Below are 24095 nucleotides of genomic sequence, written 5' to 3' on the forward strand. Positions count from 1 at the left end.
AGTTGTCTTTGGTCTTCCTCGCGAAGTACCGCCAGAGGGCACCAAAGACCATATTGCATGGCTGTGGCTTGCTTCATTCTCTTCTGTCTAGGAAAGTTGCTTAACAAACCAGTTAAAGATAAACTACTCGCAAAATGTATGTGGCGAATATTATCATGATCCAACCATTTAAATGGACATATGCATTATTATATTTTCAATATGGCATGGTTATCCTTTATTTATTCTCCGCGCGCGCCACTTGGCATCATCACCTTTGCGCAGTTAAACTCCTCCTTGCCCCCCTTCCATCAGGTCCTCTCCTTTCTGTCGTCTCTCCAAGGACTCCAGCGCACTGAGCCCAGTCCCTCTCATCACCCTGCAGTCACTCCCGGCAGATGCACTTACACACGCAGAGGACCATAAAACACTTGCTTTCCACTTACCAAGCAGGAAAAGGCGATTTGCTGATGAAATAGAAATATGCAATTCATCTGGGATCAAATTCAAAGGCAAATAAAATCTAAAAGTTAGAGCAATAGGCACTCCTTTCTGTAGTGCTTTTCCCGGTCTTCCTTAGCCTACATTATGGCTAAACCGGTTTTTCTGTGCGCTATTTGGTGTGCGTTTTTCGCGTGGTGTTCAGCTGCGCCAAAGGAGTGCGCGGGAACGGCCATACCTACGGACACTAATCCTGGGATTAAACCCGAATTTAAGGGGGACCTCGGAGAGAAGAATGATTTGCCACAGGAAGAGATGAACACACATCAGAACATTCTGACCCAGGTAGGTCCATGGTGCCATCACCTAGCCTATCATCAACTAGTAGAGTTGTTGATGTGAAAAGATCTATTATTTACATTAGTCAATTTTGATTCAGTATTTTCAAATTAATAATATATGGTGCCACTGAAAGCATGCCTATACTGGAAACATGCCTATACTGGAAACATGCTTTTACTGAACGCATTCCAATACTGAAAGCATGCCTATACTGACAGCAAGCCAATACTGAAAGCATGCCTATACTGAAAACATGCTTTTACTGAACGCATTCCAATACTGAAAGCATGCCTATACTAAAAGCAAGCCAATACTGAAAGCATGCCTATACTGAAAACATGGCAATACTGAAAGCATGCCAATACTGAAAGCAAGCCAATACTGAAAGCATGCCTATACTGAACGCATGCCTATACTGAAAACATGCCTATACTGAAAGCATGCCTATACTGTAAACATGCCTGTACTGAAAACATGCTTATACTGAAAGCATGCCAATACTGAATATATGGTCAAGATGCATTTGTATCAAGTAAAATGTGCTCTGATTATACGTGGTGGAAAATGCGTCCGTCCTCTTCTCTTTGTAGCTGCTGGGTGATTATGACAAAGTGAAAGCCCTCTCGGAAGGCTCTGACTGTCGCTGTAAATGTGTTGTCAGACCCCTGAGCAGGAGCGCCTGCCGGCGGATAGAAGAGGGCAGCGGCACGGCGCAGGACGTCTACACCGTGGAAACTATCACCTCGGGGCCAGAGTGCAAGTGCACCTGCATCGCTCCTCCGTCGTTGGTCGATCCCTGCGACAGGGACTTCAGGTTGAAGCAGCTACGGGAAGCTGGGAAGGATAACATCAAGGTGACAGCCTGGACCCACTCCATCATATCCAAATGATGGCTCTGTCTGGGTCATCCACCTCAGTGTCAAGTTGACTAGGGGCCGTCGGTGTCACTGCAACTTCTGTCTTCTGACACCTTTTATGATTCATTAGAGGATTTGGATGTTCAAATGTTATACTCATGGATGGGCTGTGGAAATGTCATGAGTTTTATGGCATGTCTGTGCTGAGAGAGTAATCCATATGGATGGGCTATGGGAAATAGTTTGATTAAGGCATGTCTGTGCTGAGAGAGTAATCCTTATGGATGGGCTATGGGAAATAGTTTGATTATGGCATGTCTGTGCTGAGAGAGTAATCCTTATGGACGGGCTATGGGAAATAGTTTGATTATGGCATGTCTGTGCTGAGAGAGTAATCCTTATGGACGGGCTATGGGAAATAGTTTGATTAAGGCATGTCTGTGCTGAGAGAGTAATCCTTATGGACGGGCTATGGGAAATAGTTTGATTATGGCATGTCTGTGCTGTGATCAGAATGAGTGCAACCCCTCTGATGGAATTTACTTGATCCATTCTAGCTCTCCTTGATTATGGAATTGCTGGAGGGATCCTTCTACGGCCTGGATCTACTGAAGCTGCACTCTGTCACCACTAAGCTCCTGGACCGTGTGGAAAACATTGAAAAGGTAAGTCCTCCATCACTGAGGAAGACAACCCTATCTTACCTGTAGAGAATAGGCTACATACAGTTGGAGTCGGAAGTTTACATACACTAAGTTGACTGTGCCTTTAAACAGCTTGGTAAAATCCAGAAAATGATGTCATGGCTTTAGAAGCTTCTGATAGGCTAATTGACATCATTTGAGTCAATTGGAGTTGTACCTGTGGATGTATTTCAAGGTCTACCTTCAAACTCAGTGCCTCTTTGCTTGACATCATGGGAAAATCAAAAGAAATCAGCCAAGACCTCAGAAGAAAAATTGTAGACCTCCACAAGTCTGGTTCATCCTTGGGAGCAATTTCCAAACGCCTGAAGGTACCACGTCCATCTGTACAAACAATAGTAAGTATAAACACCATGGGATCACGCAGCCGTCATACCGCTCAGGAAGGAGACGCGTTCTGTCTCCTAGAGATGAACGTACTTTGGTGCGAAAAGTGCAAATCAATCCCAGAACAACAGCAAAGGACCTTGTGAAGATGCTGGAGGAAACAGGTACAAAATTATCTATATCCACAGTAAAACGAGTCCTATATCGACATAACCTGAAAGGCCGCTCAGCAAGGAAGAAGCCACTGCTCCAAAACTGCCATAAAAAAGCCAGACTACGGTTTGCAACTGCACATGGGGACAAAGATTGTACTTTTTGTAGAAATGTCCTCTGGTCTGATGAAACAAAAATATAACTTTTTGGCCATAATGACCATCGTTATGTTTGGAGGAAAAACCGGGTGGCTTGCAAGCCGAAGAACACCATCCCAATCGTGAAGCACTGTGTTGGCAGCATCATGCTGTGGGGGTGCTTTGCTGCAGGAGGGACTGGTGCACTTCACAAAATAGATGGCATGAGGAAGGAAAATTATGTGGATATATTGAAGCAACATCTCAAGAAATCAGTCAGGAAGTTAAAGCTTGGTCGCAAATGGGTCTTCCAAATGGACAATGACCCCAAGCATGCTTCCAAAGTTGTGGCAAAATGGCTTAAGGATAACAAAGTCAAGGTATTGGAGTGGCCATCACAAAGCCCTGACCTCAATCCTATAAAAAATGTGTGGGCAGAACTGAAAAAGCGTGTGCGAGCAAGAAGGCTTACAAACCTGACTAAGTTACACCAGCTCTGTCAGGAGGAATGGGCCAAAATTCACCCAACATATTGTGGGAAGCTTGTGGAAGGCTACCCGACACGTTTGACCCAAGTTAAACAATTTAAAGGCAATGCTACCAAATACTAATTGAGTGTATGTAAACTTCTGACCCACTGGGAATGTGATGAAAGAAACAAAAGCTGAAATACATAATTCTCTCTACTATTATCCTGACATTTCACATTCTTAAAATAAAAGTGGTGATCCTAACTGACCTAAAAACAGTGAATTTTTACTAGGATTAAATGTCAGGAATTGTGGAAAAACGGAGTTTAAATGTATTTGGCTAAGGTGTATGTTAACTTCCTACTTCAACTGGACATCATGGGCTGAAGGGCACATACAATACATGGACAGAGGGAGTGAAGTGAATCTGAGATGTGGTGAGCACAGCAGCACACCCACACTGAATGAAAACAGAACTCCCTATACAACAGTAAGTAGACTGGGTGTATGCTGTTGATTAGGAGAACGTACACTACCGTTCAAAAGTTTGGGGTCACTTAGAAATGTCCTTGTTTTCGAAAAGAAAAGCAATTTTTTTGTCCATTAAAATAACATCAAATTGATCAGAAATACAGTGAAGACATTGTTCATGTTGTAAATGGCTATTGTAGCTGGAAACGGCTGATTTTTTTATGGAATATCTACATAGGCGTACAGAGGCCCATTATCAGCAACCATCAGTCCTGTGTTCCAATGGCACGTTGTGTTTGCTAATCCAAGTTTATCATTTTAAAAGGCTAATTGATCTTTAGAAAACCCTTTTTGCAATTATGTTAGCACAGCTGAAAACTGTTGTGCTGATTAAAGAAGCAATTAAACTGGCCTTCTTGAGACTAGTTGAGTGTCTGGAGCATCAGCAATTGTGGGTTCGATTACAGGCTCAAAATGGCCAGAAACAAATAACTTTCTTCTGAAACTCGACAGTCTATTCTTGTTCTGAGAAATGAAGGCTATTCTATGCGAGAAATTGCCAAGAAACTGAAGATCCTCAGACGAGCCAGCTGATTGGATGGAGGGAAACCAACCACTTAGAATAGTCTCATGACCTACTCTCCCAGGAGCCATTACTCTGCTTTATTAATGGTTCTGCTGCCTGCCACAGGCGACTTTATGGACCTGGACGGAGTGTCCAACACACTCCATTTAAATGATGGAAATTATAAATTAATTCTGCCTGAAGCATAACTGTTTTCTTAATAGTGAGTTAAATTAATTTTATGTCTTGAAAGACACCCTTCTTTGGTCAAGGTCCCCCCCCCCCCTTCCTAGAAAACATGCTCCCTTATTGAGTGTCTAATATTTATTGAAATGTAGCTGCTTGTGAATGAGATACACTCTATTATAAAGTACTATCATTCTTTTACCATAAGAAACGTCCTATATGTGTCCAACCAGAACCAAGCAGTCTCTCAGAACCAGGATGAGGCTGTCGCAGGCCGAGAGAGGAGGCCCTCTATCAAGCCACAGCAGGTGAAGGAGAACCCCGTTACACCCGCCCCCTCGCTCCCCCTGAGGCAGGAGAAGAAAAGACTGGGTGATCTGAGTGACGTGGCTACAGCCTATCAGAATAAAGAGGTGGGTAGGATCTGGCGGTCGTCAGGTTTGGTAGTACTGCAACACCAATGCTCTCGAGTGGCTTTACAAAAAAAAGCACATTGGGATCTCATTGTATCGACATCGATTATTTTCTTTATGCCAGCAGCATACCACCCTGCATCCCACTGCTGGCTAAACAGGGTTGGTCCTGGATGGGAAATCAGATGCTGCTGGAAGTGGTGTTGGAGGGCCAGTAGGAGGAACACTTACCTCTGGTCCCCAAAAAATATCCCAATTCCCCAGGGCAGTGATTAGGGACATTGCCCTGTGTAGGGTGCAGTCTTTCAGATGGGACGTTAAAACGAGTGTCCTGACTCTCTGAGGTCACTAAAGATCCCATGGCACTTACTGTAAGAGAAGGGGTGTCCTGGCTAAATTCCCAATCTGTCCGTCAAACCATCATGGCCACCTAATCATCTCCAGCTTCCAATTGGCTCATTCATCCCCCCTCTTCTCCCCTGTCACAATTCCCCAGGTCTTTGCTACAAATGAGAATGTGTTCTCAGTCAACTTACCTGGTAAAATAAATTCCTTTAGCCTGTATTCTAGATAAATCCTTCTTTACTGAAGGAATAATTTTACATTGACATTTTAGTAATTTAGCAGACGCCCTTATCCAAAGCGATAGCTAGCTGAAACAACATTTTTTACAGACTTACAGTTAGTGAGTGCATACATTTTTTTTTTGTCATACTGGCCCCCCGTGGGAATCGAACCCACAACCCTGGCGTTGCAAGCGCCATGCTTTACCAACTGAGCTACACGGGGCCACATCACAGTCATAGTAAGTAGTGAAGAGGGGGATTATTTAAAATCAAATTTTATTTGTCACATGCGCCGAACACAACAGGTGTAGTCACCTTACCGTGAAATGCTTACTTACAAGCCCTTAACCAACAATGCAGTTCAAGAAATAGAGTTAAGAAAATATTTACTAAATAAACTAAAGTAAAAAATAAAATACAAAGTTACACAATAAAATAAACAACAACGAGGCTATATACTGGGGGTCCCGGGACCGAGTCAATGTGCAGGGGGTACAGGTTAGTTGAGGTAATTTGTACATGTAGGTAGGGGTAAAGTGACTATGCATAGATAATAAACAGCTAGTATCAGCAATGTAAAAACAAAGGGGGGGGGGTTGTTATCAATGTAAATAGTCCGTAGTCCAGGTGGCCATTTGATAAATTGTTCAGCAGTCTTATGGCTTGGGGATAGAAGCTGTTAAAGATACTTTTGGACCTAGACTTGGCGCTCCGGTACAGCTTGCCGTGCGGTAGCAGAGAGAACAGTCTATGACTTGGGTGACTGGAGTCTTTGACAATTTTCGGGGCCTTCCTCTGACATGCCTAGTATATAGGTCCTGGATGGCTGGAAGCTTGGCCCCAGTGATGTACTGGGCCGTACGCACTACCCTCTGTAGTACCTTACAGTCGGATGCCGAGCAGTTGCCATACCAGGCGGTGATGCAACCGGTCAGGATGCTCTCGATGGTGCAGCTGTAGAACTTTGAGGATCTGGGGACCCATGCCAAATCTTTTCAGTCTCCTGGTTTGTTTGGAACATGATAGTTTGTTGGTGATGTGGACACCAAGGAACTTGAAACTCTCGACCCGCTCCACTACAGCCCCGTCGATGTGAATGGGGGCGTGTTCGTCCCTCCTTTTCCTGTAGTCCACGATCAGCTCCTTTGTCTTGCTCATGTTGAGGGAGAGGTTGTTGTCCTGGCACCACACTGCCAGGTCTCTGACCACCTCCCTATAGGTTGTCTCATCGTTGTCGGTGATCAGGCCTACCACTGTTGTGTCGTCAGCAAACTTAATGATGGAGTTGGAGTCGTGCTTGGCCACGCAGTCGTGGGTGAACAGGGAGTACAGGAGGGGACTAAGCACGCACTCCTGAGGGGCCCCAGTGTTGAGGATCAGCGTGGCAGATGTGTTGTTGCCTACCCTTACCACCTGGGGGCAGCCCGTCAGGAAGTCCAGGATCCAGTTGCAGAGGGAGGTGTTTAGTCCCAGGGTCCTTAGCTTAGTGATGAGCTTTGTGGGCACTATGGTGTTGAATGCTGAGCTGTAGTCAATGAACAGCATTCTCACATAGGTGTTTGTTTTGTCCAGGTGGGAAAGGGCAGTGTGGAGTGCGATTGAGATTGCGTCATCTGTGGATCTGTTGGGGCGGTATGCGAATTGGAGTGGGTCTAGGGTTTCCGGGATGATGGTGTTGATGTGAGCCATGACCAGCCTTTCAAAGCACTTCATGGCTACAGACGTGAGTGCTACGGGTCAAATTTTGTATTTCTTGTAATAATCCTTTCTTTAGCTGCATCAAGTTCAAAACATTTTTCACAAATGGAGGTATCCATCGGACCTTTCCCTGTGACAACAACGAACATGTCGCATATTATACATTTAAAATGAGTTTTCACTGCTGCACGCCGACAGTCCAAGGGAACAAACATTTCCCGGCTCCGCCGGGGACTTAGATGCTCCCTCCATGGCCGCGGACGTCCCCACCAGCACAACTGTGTTGTTGTCTGTCTCTCGTTGAACGTGAGAGCGCGAGAGAAGCGCAGGGGGGAGGGTGATGCCTGGGTCAATTAACTAAAATGTAAAATCACCATTGTTTATTTCAGTAAGAGCATCTAACCCTGCCTTCTGGTTGCAGTGAGATTAGATTAGTAGGTGAACACCCTTTAGTGAAAATTAGGTCAAACGTATTGCATGCCTTTGGAGTTGGAGGGGAAAGGGTGAGGTCAAAAGAGGCAAGGAGGGGAAATTAATCGAAGGCAGACATCGGGAGGTTGAAGTCGCCAAGTACGAAGAACGGTGAGCCATCGTTAGGAAATTAGTTTATCAAGGTGTCAAGGTCATTGAGGAACTCTCCAAGGGCACCTGGAGGGCGATAGATGACAACAATGTTAAGCTTGAGTTTTTATTTTTATTTTTTTATTAATATTATTATTTTTAAAAATTTAAGGGGGTAGATCAGCTTAATATTGCAGATAGATTGTAACTTCCATCAATGTAATTGTCTGCATCACTTCCAATCCCCCATGTAAAAAAATAAATAAATATATATATATATACACATACATATACATATATACACACATACATACACATACACATCCTTTAAAAAAAATATATTCCCCTTTATTACTTTCCAACCCCACCACCCTTTCCCTACTTGGAGTAAACTAGTGAACAACAATGCTTGTTAAGCTTGAGTTGACAAGTGACAGTGACATCATGGAATTCAAAAGAGATGGACAGGTGAGAGAGGGAGAAATGAGTAGCCCTGCGCCATCACCGTGACGACCAGGTGCTCTTGAACTATGAAAGAACACATAGTCAGATGAAGAGAGAGCTGCAGCGTTCTCTGGGATGATCCATGTCTCAGTCAGGGCCAAAAAGTCAAGGGACTGAAGGGCAGCATAGGCTGAGATGAACTCTGCGTTCTTGACCGCAGATCGGCAGTTCCAAACGCTGCCAGAGACCAGGAATTCCACATAATAATAATAATATGCCATTTAGAAGACACTTTTATCCAAAGCGACTTACAGTCATGCGTGCATACATTTTTACGTATGGGTGGTCCCAGGGATCGAACCCACTACCCTGGCGTTACAAGCGCCATGCTCTACCAATTGAGCTACAGAGGACCACATGGATTGCGCGTGCAGGGTACACTAAATTAGAAGGGTTGCAGCATCTGCAAAGCCTACAGGGAGAGGAGTGAACAGGTATAGAAAACACACACACAGTTGCCAAAGCTACAAAAGAGCAAAATGAGATAATCAGAAAATAACTAGATAAGATAATCAAGTGAGAGAGTCGTGTGGAGCCCTCCTCTATTTCCTTCCTCAAACAACTCCGCAGAACAACTCGGCATAACCGGCTTTGTTTCGGCGACGGTTTTACTTTTGCCGACGGTTTTAGTTTTGCCGACGAGACCGCCACAAACAAGGGAGACTGAAGTACTAACGCTAATAGCTAATTGCCTAGCAGAGGTGAAGAGCACACCTCCCTGTACTAATTGCTGATTACTTAGCAGAGGAGAAACCACTCCCCCTCAAATACAGCCACTGATTACCAAAACAAGACACAACTTGCCCTGACCCGGTTGATGTGTCAACAATCATCTGCAAGTTATGAGCAGTCAGCAGTTCACACACCAAGTAGGCTACTGGGAAGAAAGGCAGCACTTAATGCAGACCTGTCGCCAGACCTCAATCTTAAGGGGGGCATATGAAATGCATGGGAGGGCAGGGCACAATTGTTATTAGCCTACAGTACATATATTTAATAATAAATTCCCTCAAGTGGGGGGGCACAAGCATTTTTCAAATCAAATCAAATCAAATCAAATGTTATTGGTCACATGCGCCGAATACAACAGGTGCAGACATTACAGTGAAATGCTTACTTACAGCCCTTAACCAACAGTGCATTTATTTTAAACAAAAAAAGTAAAAAAAAAAAAATAATTTAAAAAATATATAAATTTAAAAAAAAATAAAGTGTTGACAAAAAAAAAGAGCAGAAGTAAAATAAAGTGACAGTAGGGAGGCTATATATACAGGGGGGTACCGGTGCAGAGTCAATGTGCGGGGGCACCGGCTAGTTGAGGTAGTTGAGGTAATATGTACATGTGGGTAGAGTTAAAGTGACTATGCATAAATACTTAACAGAGTAGCAGCAGCGTAAAAAGGATGGGGTGGGGGGGCAGTGCAAATAGTCCGGGTAGCCATGATTAGCTGTTCAGGAGTCTTATGGCTTGGGGGTAGAAGCTGTTGAGAAGTCTTTTGGACCTAGACTTGGCACTCTGGTACCGCTTGCCGTGCGGTAGCAGAGAGAACAGTCTATGACTAGGGTGGCTGGAGTCTTTGACAATTTTGAGGGCCTTCCTCTGACACCGCCTGGTATAGAGGTCCTGGATGGCAGGAAGCTTTGCCCCAGTGATGTACTGGGCCGTACGCACTACCCTCTGAAGTGCTTTGCGGTCGGAGGCCAAGCAGTTGCCATACCAGGCGGTGATGCAACCAGTCAGGATGCTCTCGATGGTGCAGCTGTAGAATTTTTTGAGGATCTGAGGACCCATGCCAAATCTTTTTAGTCTCCTGAGGGGGAATAGGCTTTGTCGTGCCCTCTTCACGACTGTCTTGGTGTGTTTGGACCATGATAGTTCGTTGGTGATGTGGACACCAAGGAACTTGAAGCTCTCAACCTGTTCCACTACAGCCCCGTCGATGAGAATGGGGGCGTGCTCAGTCCTCTTTTTTTTCCCTGTAGTCCACAATCATCTCCTTTGTCTTGGTCACGTTGAGGGAGAGGTTGTTGTCCTGGCACCACACGGCCAGATCTCTGACCTCCTCCCTATAGGCTGTCTCATCGTTGTCGGTGATCAGGCCTACCACTGTTGTGTCGTCGGCAAACTTAATGATGGTGTTGGAGTCGTGCCTGGCCATGCAGTCATGGGTGAACAGAGAGTACAGGAGGGGACTGAGCACGCACCCCTGAGGGGCCCCCGTGTTGAGGATCAGTGTGGCAGATGTGTTGTTACCTACCCTTACCACCTGGGGGCGGCCCGTCAGGAAGTCCAGGATCCAGTTGCAGAGGGAGGTGTTTAGTCCCAGGATCCTTAGCTTAGTGATGAGCATAGAGGGCTCTATGGTGTTGAATGCTGAGCTGTAGTCAATGAATAGCATTCTCACGTAGGTGTTCCTCTTGTCCAGGTGGGAAAGGGCAGTGTGGAGTGCAATAGAGATTGCATCATCTGTGGATCTGTTGGGGCGGTATGCAAATTGGAGTGGGTCTAGGGTTTCTGGGATAATGCTGTTGATGTGAGTCATGACCAGCCTTTCAAAGCACTTCATGGCTACAGACGTCAGTGCTACGGGTCGGTAGTCATTTAGGCAGGTTATCTTAGAGTCCTTGGACACGGGGACTATGGTGGTCTGCTTGAAACATGTTGGTATTACAGACTCAGTCAGGGACATGTTGAAAATGTCAGTGAAGACACTTGCCAGTTGGTCAGCACATGCTCGGAGTACACGTCCTGGTAATCCGTCTGGCCCTGCGGCCTTGTGAATGTTGACCTGCTTAAAAGTCTTACTCACATCGGCTACGGAGAGCGTGATCACATAGTCATCCAGAACAGCTGGTGCTCTCATGCATGCTTCAGTGTTGCTTGCCTCGAAGCGAGCATAGAAGTGGTTTAGCTCATCTGGTAGGCTTGTGTCACTGGGCAGCTCGCGGCTGTGCTTCCTTTTGGGGGCGGGCCCGGCCCCCTATGGCCCGCCCATAGCGACGGGTGTGACTTAATATAGATGGCCCTAGCTAGCAACAAGACAGTACTAGACAGCAGATGAAGACAAACATTATACTTATCACTCCTGGAGATATCTAGCTATAGAATGAAGCAGAGAGGAAGATGGAAACAATCATGTGGCCATTGCTTAGAGAACACCAGTAGTCATTGATTCCACATGGTGCTGCTTGGTGCAGTCATGCTTTGGCCAATGTATGACACTAACAGGCTGTATTAAAGGCCCAGTCAGTCAAAAATGTGATATTCCTGTGTTTTATATCAATTTCCACACCGAGGTTGAAATAATACAGTGAAATTGTGAAAAGGATGATAATCCCCTCTCTTTGAAAAGACTGCCTGAAATGTCAGCCTATTTTTAGATAATAGACCAATAAGAACGAGAGTTCCAAACCTCTGCCAATGACAGAGTTAGATTTATTTTCAGTTTTCCCTTTCCCACTCAGACCACTCCCAGGTAAATTCTTGCTTGAGAAATTGCTCTGCTTACCATTTTAATTGATTAAGGTACTTAATTGTTAACCAGCAATGATTTGATATGGATGAATAAATAAACGTCTGGATTGGACCTTAAACACAATTTCCTGACAAAAACAAATGTATATAACTCAAAATATGACTTTTATTTTCATCAAACAGTCACATCACCTCCTTAGTCCTCCTTACTCCCTGGAACACTCAGTCCACCGTACTGTCAGGAACACTCAGTCCTCCTTACTGCCAGGAACACTCAGTCCTCCTTACTGCCAGGAACACTCAGTCCTCCTTACTGCCAGGAACACTCAGTCCTCCTTACTGTCAGGAACACTCAGTCCTCCTTACTGCCAGGAACACTCAGTCCTCCTTACTGCCAGGAACACTCAGTCCTCCTTACTGTCAGGAACACTCAGTCCTCCTTACTGCCAGGAGCACTCAGTCCTCCTTACTGCCAGGAACACTCAGTCCACCTTACTGCCAGGAACACTCAGTCCTCCTTACTGCCAGGAACACTCAGTCCTCCTTACAGCCAGGAACACTAAGACCTCCTCACTTCCAGGAAAACTCAGTCCCCCTTACATCCAGGAACACTCAGTCCTCCTTACTGTTAGGAACACTCAGTTCTCCTTACTGCCAGGAACACTCAGTCCTCCTTACTGCCAGGAACACTCAGTCCTCCTTACTACCAGAAACACATTCAGTCCTCCTTACTGTTAGGAACACTCAGTCCTCCTTACTGCCAGGAACACTCAGTCCTCCTTACTGCCAGAAACACATTCAGTCCTCCTTACTGTTAGGAACACTCAGTCCTCCTTACTGTTAGGACCACTCAGTCATCCTTACTGCCAGGAACACTCAGTCCTCATTACTGCCAGAAACACATTCAGTCCTCCTTACTGTTAGGAACACTCAGTCCTCCTTACTGCCAGAAACACATTCAGTCCTCCTTACTGTTAGGAACACTCAGTCTTCCTTACTGTTAGGAACACTCAGTCCTCCTTACTGCCAGGAACACTCAGTCCTCCTTACTGTTATGAACACTCATTCCTCCTTACTGCCAGGAACACTCAGTTCTCCTTACTGCCTGGAACACTCAGTCCTCCTTACTGTTAAGAACACTCAGTCCTCCTTACTGCCAGGAACACTCAGTCCTCCTTACTGCCAAGAACACTCAGTCCTCCTTACTGCCAGAAACACATTCAGTCCTCCTTACTGTTAGGAACACTCAGTCCTCCTTACTGCCAGAAACACAATCAGTCCTCCTTACTGTTAGGAACACTCAGTCCTCCTTACTGTTAGGAACACTCAGTCCTCCTTACTGCCAGGAACACACAGTCCTCCTTACTATTAGGAACACTCAGTCCTCCTTACTGTTAGGAACACTAAGTCCACCTTACTGCCAGGAATACTCAGTCCTCCTTACTGCCAGGAACAGTAAGTCATCCTTACTGCCAGGAACACTCAGTCCTCCTTACTGTCAGGAACACTCAGTCCTCCTTACTGCCAGGAACACTCCGTACTCCTTACTGCCAGGAACACTCAGTCCCCCTTACTGCCAGGAACACTCAGTTCCCCTTACTGCCAGGAACACTCAGTCCTCCTTACTGCCAGAAACACATTCAGTCCACCTTACTGTTAGGAACATTCAGTCCTCCTTACTGTTAGGAACACTAAGTCCTCCTTACTGCCAGGAACACTCAGTCCTTCTTACTGCCAGGAACACTAAGTCTCCCTTACTGCCAGGAACACTCAGTCCTCCTTACTGCCAGGAACACTCAGTCCTCTTTACTACCAGAAACACATTCAGTCCTCCTTACTGTTAGGAACACTCAGTCCGCCTTACTGCCAGGAACACTCAGTCCTCCTTACTGCCAGGAACACTCAGTCCTCCTTACTGCCAGGAACACAATCAGTCATCCTTACTTTCAGGAACACTCAGTCCTCCTTACTGCCAGGAACACTCAGTCCTCCTTACTGCCAGAAAGACTCAATCCTCCTTACTGCCAGAAACACATTCAGTCCTCCTTACTGTTAGGAACACTCAGTCCTCCTTACTGCCAGAAACACATTCAGTCCTCCTTACTGTTAGGAACACTCACTCTTCCTTACTGTTAGGAACACTCAGTCCTCCTTACTGCCAGGAACACACAGTCCTCCTTACTGTTAGGAACACTCAGTCCTCCTTACTGCCAGGAACACTCAGTCCTCCTTACTGCCAGAAACACATTCAGTCCTCCTTACTGTTAGGAACACTCAGTCCTCCTTACTGCCAGAAACACATTCAGTCCTCCTTACTGTTCGGAACACTCAGTCCTCCTTACTCTCAGGAACACTCAGTCCTCCTTAATGCCAGGAAGACTCAATCCTTACTGCCAGAAACACATTCAGTCCTCCTTACTGTTAGGAACACTCAGTCTTCCTTACTGTTAGGAACACTCAGTCCTCCTTACTGCCAGGAACACTCAGTCCTCCTTACTGTTATGAACACTCATTCCTCCTTACTGCCAGGAACACTCAGTCCTCCTTACTGCCTGGAACACTCAGTCCTCCTTACTGTTAAGAACACTCAGTCCTCCTTACTGCCAGGAACACTCAGTCCTCCTTACTGCCAAGAACACTCAGTCCTCCTTACTGCCAGAAACACATTCAGTCCTCCTTACTGTTAGGAACACTCAGGCCTCCTTACTGCCAGAAACACAATCAGTCCTCCTTACTGTTAGGAACACTCAGTCCTCCTTACTGTTAGGAACACTCAGTCCTCCTTACTGCCAGGAACACACAGTCCTCCTTACTGTTAGGAACACTCAGTCCTCCTTACTGCCAGGAATACTCAGTCCTCCTTACTGCCAGAAACACATTCAGTCCTCCTTACTGTTAGGAACACTCAGTCCTCCTTACTGCCAGAAACACATTCTGTCCTCCTTACTGTTAGGAACACTCAGTCCTCCTTACTCTCAGGAACACTCAGTCCTCCTTACTGTTAGGAACACTAAGTCCTCCTTACTGTTAGGAACACTAAGTCCTCCTTACTGCCAGGAACACTAAGTCCTCCTTACTGCCAGGAACACTCAGTTCTCCTTACTGCCAGGAACACTCAGTCCTCCTTACTGTTAAGAACACTCAGTCCTCCTTACTGCCAGGAACACTCAGTCCTCCTTACTGTTAGGAAAACTCAGTCCTCCTTACTGCCAGGAACACTCAATCCTCCTTACTGCCAGAAACACATTCAGTCCTCCTTACTGTTAGGAACACTCAGTCCTCCTTACTGCCAGAAACACATTCATGATGTTAATAATAGCCATGTCACATGTTGTTCCTTCATCAAAACGACCAAGAACAAACATGTTTTTCCCACACCTTTCTTCCCAATAAACCCAGAGACTTTACTATAACGGCACATCATATATTTCAGATAATAACAACAGTAATATGTGGCTTGGCAGGTCCAGTGGATTATTCATCCGGTATAGGAGTGGATGTGGATATAACAGAGGCATCCAGGCGGGCTAACGCTATCCTCTTTATAGGGCACTACCTTTGATTAGAGCTCTATGGGCCCTGGTCTAAAGTATTGCACTATCTAGGGAATAGGGTGCTATTTGGGACGCAACCAGGGAAACTGTCCAGCAGGGATGGGCGGAACTGGACACTACGTTCAAATTATTAAATATATTGATATGTTGTCTCAAGAGTGTGTTCAGTTCGTTTAAATGTTTTCTTGTTTTCACTTATCAAAACATACTCTGACAATAATGGCACAACTTATTGAAGAAAAGCAAATCCAGGACATAACTCAATTTGTAATGTCTGTCTTCTGCCAGGTATTGTGTAATCATTGTGCTCGTTTATCAGGATACTTATGACAGTTTATTTTTCAAACTGATAAGGATGGGTATGTTTCATCCACTTGACAGGGGAGGTATGAGGAGAGGTTTGTTGGAGGCCATGATTCCTCCAGACCCTTACTGAAGACAGATGCTCCAGGACCAGAACCCAGCCCCACCCCCCAGGTGATCCCAGAGGTGACCCCCCAGGATGGGGCCAGCCAAGGGAGCCAGGGGGTGTCCCAGGGGGTGAAGACTGGTCCCAAAGGGATGGTGATCAGGGGGATGACCTTCTACAAATTTGACCAAATGGTGGCTGATGACGGGGAGCCAGGGGAGAATAGTAAGTTCTGACTTTTGAGATCTCAGATCTTATTGACCTCATCAGATGGACAACCTATCTATCTCTGTCTTTTCCACAAACTGATATTTAGAATAGCTGGTCCCTGGCTATGCTGGAACAGCAGCTGTAAACAGCACATGTAAAGTCACAAGCAGCCAGGGCCTTTCCACAAAGCCTCAGAGTCACAAGCAGCCAGGGTCATTTCCACAAAGCCTCGGAGTCACAAGCAGCCAGGGTCATTTCCACAAAGCCTCGGAGTCACAAGCAGCCAGGGTCATTTCCACAAAGCCTCAGAGTCACAAGCAGCCAGGGTCATTTCCACAAAGCCTCGGAGTCAAAAGCAGCCAGGGTCATTTCCACAAAGCCTCGGAGTCACAAGCAGCCAGGGTCATTTCCACAAAGCCTCGGAGTCACAAGCAGCCAGGGTCATTTCCACAAAGCCTCAGCATCACAAGCAGCCAGGGTCATTTCCACAAATCCTCAGTCACAAGCAGCCAGGTCATTTGACTCTTTTAATACTGTTTGTATGTGTTGCAAGAGCTGGAATTACTCCTCTTGGTGCCTTACAAGCCGTCATCTCTCCTGTTTAATATTAAACTGCCAATTTTGTCCTGATGTGTAAACTATAGTTTTTATTATTTCCTCTCCCTGACCAGTCTTTGAGTATGATACGTTCAGTGGCGATGGCCCAGTCAACCTCTTCATCGAGGAACAGCTTATCCAGCACAGAGCCCCTCAAAGAGCCAGAGGGAGGGCGGGGCCAAGAGCCGCTCGGCCAAAGAGCAGAGACCAAGTGGGAGGGGCTAGGCAGACCAGCCAATCAACAGATCCCACCCAAACACAACCCGACACTGCTGAGATGGTATCTATCGATTCAGAGCCTGTAGCAACGGTGGTTTCTAAGACGACTCCATCCCCCATAGGACATACAGCAGAGGGCCAGACATTCACCGCGACCAGGAACGCTAACATTAACTCAACCATAGTTGAGACCACTGGTCAGACGACCACTAGAGGAACTGAGAGGCCCATCCCCATGATGGTCAAACCAGCCAGCATCACTCAGACCACAGAGGGACCAGTCACTACAACAACCACTCAGGTAGCCAAGGAGACCATGAGGCAGACGACAGTCATACCGACTGACACACCTGTCATTGCCTTGGAAAGCACTGGTTTGGAATCACTCAGAGCCTTGGAAGTGAAAAACAAAAGACTATCAGAGAACATTGCAAGCACTAGTACAGTCGACAAGCTCAACACTCAAAGACCAACAATAACTACAGAGGCTTCGACCATCAACACAAAGACCACTACTGTTGGCGCGACAACTGCTGCCGTGACAATAACTCCCCAAACACCCACAACGGTCTTGCTAGCGACTACCACATCGCCAACGGAAAGCTCTAGGTTGACATTGTCTCCCACAACACAGAGGCAGACCACCCCCTCCTCCACTAGACCACCAGCCACCACCACTTCTACCACCACCACCACCACCATTGGCCAGCCTCAACCTGCCAAACGCAGGTACAGCATCAGCTGGGAGGAGGAGGAGGAGGGGGGGACCCGGAAGGACCCAAAGGAACCAGGGCAACAAACATCCCTCAGGAAGCCTGGTAGGTTCTTCATATCAGTTCCTAAGGATGGCTTTTCGTTCAACATTAAAAAATACTACTAGGGTAGGATAATGTCATTTATTCATTAAGGTTTTATGATTATTTAGTTTAATCAGGTGCATCAGTGCAGGGTTAGAACCAAAATGTGGACTGTCTAGTAGTGGTCCCCCAGGAGAGGGATGTGATTGGACTGTCTAGTAGTGGTCCCAGAGAAGAGGGTTGTGATTGGACTGTCTAGTAGTGGTCCCCCAGGAGAGGGTTGTGATTGGACTGTCTAGTAGTGGTCCCAGAGAAGAGGGTTGTGATTGGACTGTCTAGTAGTGGTCCCCCAGGAGAGGGTTGTGATTGGACTGTCTAGTAGTGGTCCCTCAGGAGAGGGTTGTGATTGGACTGTCTAGTAGTGGTCCCCCAGGAGAGGGTTGTGATTGGACTGTCTAGTAGTGGTCCCCCAGGAAAGGGTTGTGATTGGACTGTCTAGTAGTGGTCCCCCAGGAGAGGGTTGTGATTGGACTGTCTAGTAGTGGTTCACCAGAAGAGGGTTGTGATTGGACTGTCTAGTAGTGGTCCCCCAGGAGAGGGTTGTGATTGGACTGTCTAGTAGTGGTCCCCCAGGAGAGGGTTGTGATTGGACTGTCTAGTAGTGGTTCACCAGGAGAGGGTTGTGATTGGACTGTCTAGTAGTGGTCCCCCAGGAGAGGGTTGTGATTGGACTGTCTAGTAGTGGTTCACCAGGAAAGGGTTGTGATTGGACTGTCTAGTAGTGGTCCCCCAGGAGAGGGTTGTGATTGGACTGTCTAGTAGTGGTCCCCCAGGAGAGGGTTGTGATTGGACTGTCTAGTAGTGGTCCCCCAGGAGAGGGTTGTGATTGGACTGTCTAGTAGTGGTCCCCCAGGAGAGGGTTGTGATTGGACTGTCTAGTAGTGGTCCCCCAGGAGAGGGTTGTGATTGGACTGTCTAGTAGTGGTCCCCCAGGAGAGGGTTGTGATTGGACTGTCTAGTAGTGGTCCCCCAGGAGAGGGTTGTGATTGGACTGTCTAGTAGTGGTTCCCCAGGAAAGGGTCGTGATTGGACTGTCTAGTAGTGGTCCCCCAGGAGAGGGTCGTGATTGGACTGTCTAGTAGTGGTCCCCCAGGAGAGGGTCGTGATTGGACTGTCTAGTAGTGGTCCCCGAGGAGAGGGTCGTGATTGGACTGTCTAGTAGTGGTCCCTCAGGAGAGGGTTGTGATTGGACTGTCTAGTAGTGGTCCCCGAGGAGAGGGTTGTGATTGGACTGTCTAGTAGTGGTCCCCGAGGAGAGGGTTGTGATTGGACTGTCTAGTAGTGGTCCCCGAGGAGAGGGTTGTGATTGGACTGTCTAGTAGTGGTCCCCCAGGAGAGGGTTGTGATTGGACTGTCTAGTAGTGGTCCCTCAGGAGAGGGTTGTGATTGGACTGTTTAGTAGTGGTCCCCCAGGAGAGGGTCGTGATTGGACTGTCTAGTAGTGGTCCCTCAGGAGAGGGTTGTGATTGGACTGTCTAGTAGTGGTCCCCAGGAGAGGGTTGTGATTGGACTGTCTAGTAGTGGTCCCCCAGGAGAGGGTTGTGATTGGACTGTCTAGTAGTGGTCCCCCAGGAGAGGGTTGTGATTGGACTGTCTAGTAGTGGTCCCTCAGGAGAGGGTTGTGATTGGACTGTCTAGTAGTGGTCCCCAGGAGAGGGTTGTGATTGGACTGTCTAGTAGTGGTCCCTCAGGAGAGGGTTGTGATTGGACTGTCTAGTAGTGGTCCCCCAGGAGAGGGTCGTGATTGGACTGTCTAGTAGTGGTCCCTCAGGAGAGGGTTGTGATTGGACTGTCTAGTAGTGGTCCCCAGGAGAGGGTTGTGATTGGACTGTCTAGTAGTGGTCCCTCAGGAGAGGGTTGTGATTGGACTGTCTAGTAGTGGTCCCCCAGGAGAGGGTCGTGATTGGACTGTCTAGTAGTGGTCCCTCAGGAGAGGGTTGTGATTGGACTGTCTAGTAGTGGTCCCCCAGGAGAGGGTTGTGATTGGACTGTCTAGTAGTGGTCCCCCAGGAGAGGGTTGTGATTGGACTGTCTAGTAGTGGTCCCAGAGAAGAGGGTTGTGATTGGACTGTCTAGTAGTGGTCCCCCAGGAGAGGGTTGTGATTGGACTGTCTAGTAGTGGTCCCCAGGAGAGGGTTGTGATTGGACTGTCTAGTAGTGGTCCCCAGGAGAGGGTTGTGATTGGACTGTCTAGTAGTGGTTCACCAGGAAAGGGTTGTGATTGGACTGTCTAGTAGTGGTCCCCCAGGAGAGGGTTGTGATTGGACTGTCTAGTAGTGGTCCCCCAGGAGAGGGTTGTGATTGGACTGTCTAGTAGTGGTCCCCCAGGAGAGGGTCGTGATTGGACTGTCTAGTAGTGGTCCCTCAGGAGAGGGTTGTGATTGGACTGTCTAGTAGTGGTCCCCAGGAGAGGGTCGTGGTTGGACTGTCTAGTAGTGGTTCACCAGGAGAGGGTTGTGATTGGACTGTCTAGTAGTGGTCCCCGAGGAGAGAGTTGTGATTGGACTGTCTAGTAGTGGTCCCCCAGGAGAGGGTTGTGATTGGACTGTCTAGTAGTGGTCCCCGAGGAGAGGGTTGTGATTGGACTGTCTAGTAGTGGTCCCAGAGGAGAGGGTTGTGATTGGGAACACTGCTCTAACTGACAATCTGTGTATCCACAGGAGAGTGTAAGGACACTCTGGCCACCATCTCTGAGCCGGTCCTCCATAACACCTACGGCCGGAACGAGGGGGCCTGGATGAAGGATCCTCTGGCCAACAACGACAAGATCTACGTCACTAACTACTACTACGGAAACAACCTGCTGGAGTTCCGCAACATGGAGGCCTTCAAATCAGGTATCTAGCAACTTATTTATTAGTTAAGAACGCAGCAAATTTTTTCACAATCCTTCATGTTCCTTGCCTCCTCAGAGAGGAACATGTCATTAGGTTATTGTAATAGTATTATACTGAGGCCAGATTCAGATTTTTTTTAAAAATTGTTTTATTTTCAGATGATTGTGTCATTTATCTTGTTTCTGACTGTGCCCACATGTTATCTCTTTGTTTTCATTCCCCACAAGGCCGCTTCACCAACTCCTACAAGCTTTCCTACAACTGGATCGGCACGGGCCACGTGGTCTACGACGGAGCCTTCTACTACAACCGCGCCTTCTCCCGTGACATCATCAAGTTCGACCTGCGCCTGCGCTACGTGGCTGCCTGGACGATGCTGCATGACGCCGTGTTCGAGGAGGCCTCGACACCGTGGCAATGGCGCGGTCACTCCGACATCGACTTCGCAGTGGACGAGAGCGGCCTGTGGGTCATCTACCCTGCACTGGATGATGAGGGCTTCCTGCAGGAAGTGATCGTCCTGACGCGGCTGAACCCCTCTGACCTCAGCACTCAGAGGGAGACCACTTGGAGGACAGGCCTCAGGAGGAACCACTATGGGAACTGCTTTATCGTGTGTGGCGTCCTGTACGCCGTCGACAGCTACAACGAGAAGGACGCCAACCTGTCGTACGCCTTCGACACGCACACCAACACCCAGATGATTCCCAGGATGCCCTTCACCAACAACTACACCTACACCACACAGATCGACTACAACCCCAAGGAGGGAAAGCTGTACGCCTGGGACAACGGACACCAGGTCACGTACAACATCGACTTCGCCTACGTTTACCCCCTGTAAGAGGTCGGGAAAGGTCACTTTGTTTTTGTATAAAATAATTACCTGAAATGAAAAGAGCAAAGAGATTCTATGAGTTGAAGCGGATTGTAGACCAGTCCTCCTGGCCACTCATGTCAGCCTCTATAAAGCCTATAAAGCTTGCTGTTCTGTCACTGTGTTTGTTTGTTTTGATTGACCTGACAAGTTTAAACAGTAGAGAAGCAAAACGGTTGCTGTAGTCTATAGAGCCTATGTTGTATATACTGTAATATAAACCTAAACCATTGTGAGAGAAATGAATGTACTGTAGAGGAATACAACATTGCACTCAAGACTTGGGTTTAGATGACGACAGTTTGTTCACAACCATGACAACAGCAGTGTGTTATAAACCTGTGTTTTAAAATGTCACTAGATCATTTGTTTTATACTCATTTTTATACCTACAGTGCCTTCAGAAAGTATTCATACGCCTTGACTTATTCCACATGTTGTTGTGTTACAGCCCGAATTCAAAATGGATTAAATAGATTTGGTTTCTCACCCATCTACACAAGATACCCCATAATGACAAAGTGAAAACATGTTTTTAGAAATGTTTGCTAATGTATTGAAAATGAAATACAGAAATATCTAATTTACACAAGTATTCACACTGCTGAGTCAATACTTTGTAGAAGCACCTTTGGCAGCGATGACAGCTGTGTGGCTTTCTGGGTAAGTCTCTAAGAGCTTTTCACACCTGGATTGTGCAACATTTGCCCCATTGTTCTTTTCAAAATTCTTCAACTCTGTCAAATTGGTTGTTGATAATTGCTAGACAACCATTTTCAGGTCTCGCCATAGATTTTCAAGACGATTTAAGTCAAAGCTGTAACTAGGCCATTCAGTAACATTCAAAGTCATCTTGGTTAGCAACTCCAGTGTAGATTTGGTCTTGTGATTTAGGTTATTGTCCTGCTGAAAGGTTAATTAATCTCCCAGTGTCTGGTGGAAAGCAGACTGAACCAGGTTTTTGCCTGTGCTTAGCTCCATTCTGTTTCTTTTTTATCCTAAAAGCTCCCCAGTCCTTAACAATTACAAGCATACCCATAACATGATGCAGCCACCACTATGCTTGAAAATATGGAGAGTGGTACTCAGTAATGAGTTGGATTTGCCCCAAACATAACACTCAATATTCAGGACAAAAAGTGAATTGCTTTGCCATTTTTTTTGCAATATTACTCTAGTGCCTTGTTGCAAACAGGATGCATGTTTTGGAATATTTGTATTCTGTACAGACTTCCTTCTTCTTACTCTGTCAATTTGGTTAATATTGTGGAGCAAGTACAATGTTGTTGATCCATCCTCATTTCACCTACCACAGCCATTCAATTCTGAAACTGTTGTAAAGTCACCATTGGCCTCATGGTGAAATCCCTGAGCGGTTTCCTTCCTCTCCAGCAACTGAGTTAGGAAGGACGCCTGTATCTTTGTAGTGACTGGGTGTATTGATACACCATCCAAAATGTAATTAAAAACTTCACCATGCTCAAAGGGATATTCAATGTCTGCTTTTTTTTAACCCATCTACCAATAGGTGCCCTTCTTTGCGAGGAATTGGAAAACCTCCCTGGTCTTTGTGTTTGAATTACTGTTTGAAATGTATTGCTCGACTGAGGGACCTTACAGAAAATTGTATGTGTGGGCTACAGAGATGAGGTAGTCATTCAAAAATCATGTTAAACACTATTATTGCACACAGAGTGAGTCCATGCAACTTATTATGTGACTTGTTAAGCAAATGTTTACTCCTGAACTTATTTAGGCTTGCCATAACAAGGGGGTTGAATACTTATTGACTCAAGACATTTCAGCTTTTCATTTTTATTTTTATTTGTAACAATCTAAAAAAAACTGTCTGTAACACAACAAAATGTGGAAAATGTAAAAGGGTGTGAATACTTTCTGAAGGCACTGAGTGTATAAAACATTAGGAACACCTTCCTAATATTGAGTTGCACCCCCCTTTTGCCCTCAGAACAGCTCAATTCGTCAGGCATGGACTCTACAAGGTGTCGAAAGCATTCCACATGGATGCTGGCCCATGTTGACTACAATGCTTACTACAGTTGTGTCAAGTTGGCTGGATGCCCTTTGGCTGGTGGACCATTCTTGATACACACGGAAAACTGTTGAGCGTGAAAAACCCAGTAGCGTTGCAGTTCTTGACACACTCCAACCGGTGTGCCTGGCACATACCCCGTTAAAAGGCACTTAAATATTTTGTCTTGCCCATTCACCCTCTGAATGGCACACATACACAATCCATGTCTCAATTATCTCAAGGCTTAAAAATCCTTCTTCAACCTGTCTCCTCCCCTTCATTGACACTGATTGAAGTGGATTTAACAAGTGACAATAATGGATAATGGATAATACCTTTCACCTGGATTCACCTGGTCAGTCTACGTCATGGAAAGAGCAGGTGTTCTTAATGTTTTGTCCACTCAGTGTATATTTACAGTACCTTTATTCTTTGAATCTCTGTACATATACCTTACTTACCACACATAGCAGTTTCCCTTAGTCTTGTGGAATGCACTTATTCCTTTCCTGGCAGATTGTAGAGACTGCAATAAAGAAGTGAAACTACACTAAAAAGAATCTCTGTTGTAGGTTTTTTAATTTCTAGTTGAAGTCCAAGTGGCCATAATTAGCTCATGTAAGCAGCAATCTAATCTGAACTGTCAGGATG

The 24095-nt window shown here is 46.3% G+C and overlaps 1 protein-coding gene across 1 annotated transcript; it reads left to right on the forward strand.

Moving 5' to 3' along the window:
- Positions 1-363: 363 nt before the first annotated feature.
- On the forward strand, positions 364-24004 carry olfml2ba (olfactomedin-like 2Ba). The gene is made up of 8 exons (XM_084163375.1): positions 364-765; positions 1353-1616; positions 2177-2284; positions 4866-5045; positions 15785-16037; positions 16694-17656; positions 20356-20532; positions 20760-24004. The coding sequence occupies exons 1-8, from the start codon at positions 568-570 to the stop codon at positions 21374-21376; spliced, it is 2760 nt and encodes a 919-aa protein (XP_084019501.1). The 5' UTR covers positions 364-567; the 3' UTR covers positions 21377-24004.
- The last annotated feature ends 91 nt before the right edge of the window (positions 24005-24095 follow it).

Source organism: Coregonus lavaretus, assembly GCF_964263955.1.
Source record: "Coregonus lavaretus genome assembly, chromosome: 6".
Taxonomy (NCBI): Eukaryota; Metazoa; Chordata; class Actinopteri; order Salmoniformes; family Salmonidae; genus Coregonus; species Coregonus lavaretus.

Bases quoted from the DNA above. Each gene is read 5' to 3' on its own strand.
- olfml2ba (XM_084163375.1), top strand. From the start codon at position 568: ATGGCTAAACCGGTTTTTCTGTGCGCTATTTGGTGTGCGTTTTTCGCG. The intron at 1,617-2,176 runs GTGACAGCCTGG...GATCCATTCTAG, and splicing joins CTGGGAAGGATAACATCAAG to CTCTCCTTGATTATGGAATT. The intron at 17,657-20,355 runs GTAGGTTCTTCA...GTGTATCCACAG, and splicing joins AACATCCCTCAGGAAGCCTG to GAGAGTGTAAGGACACTCTG.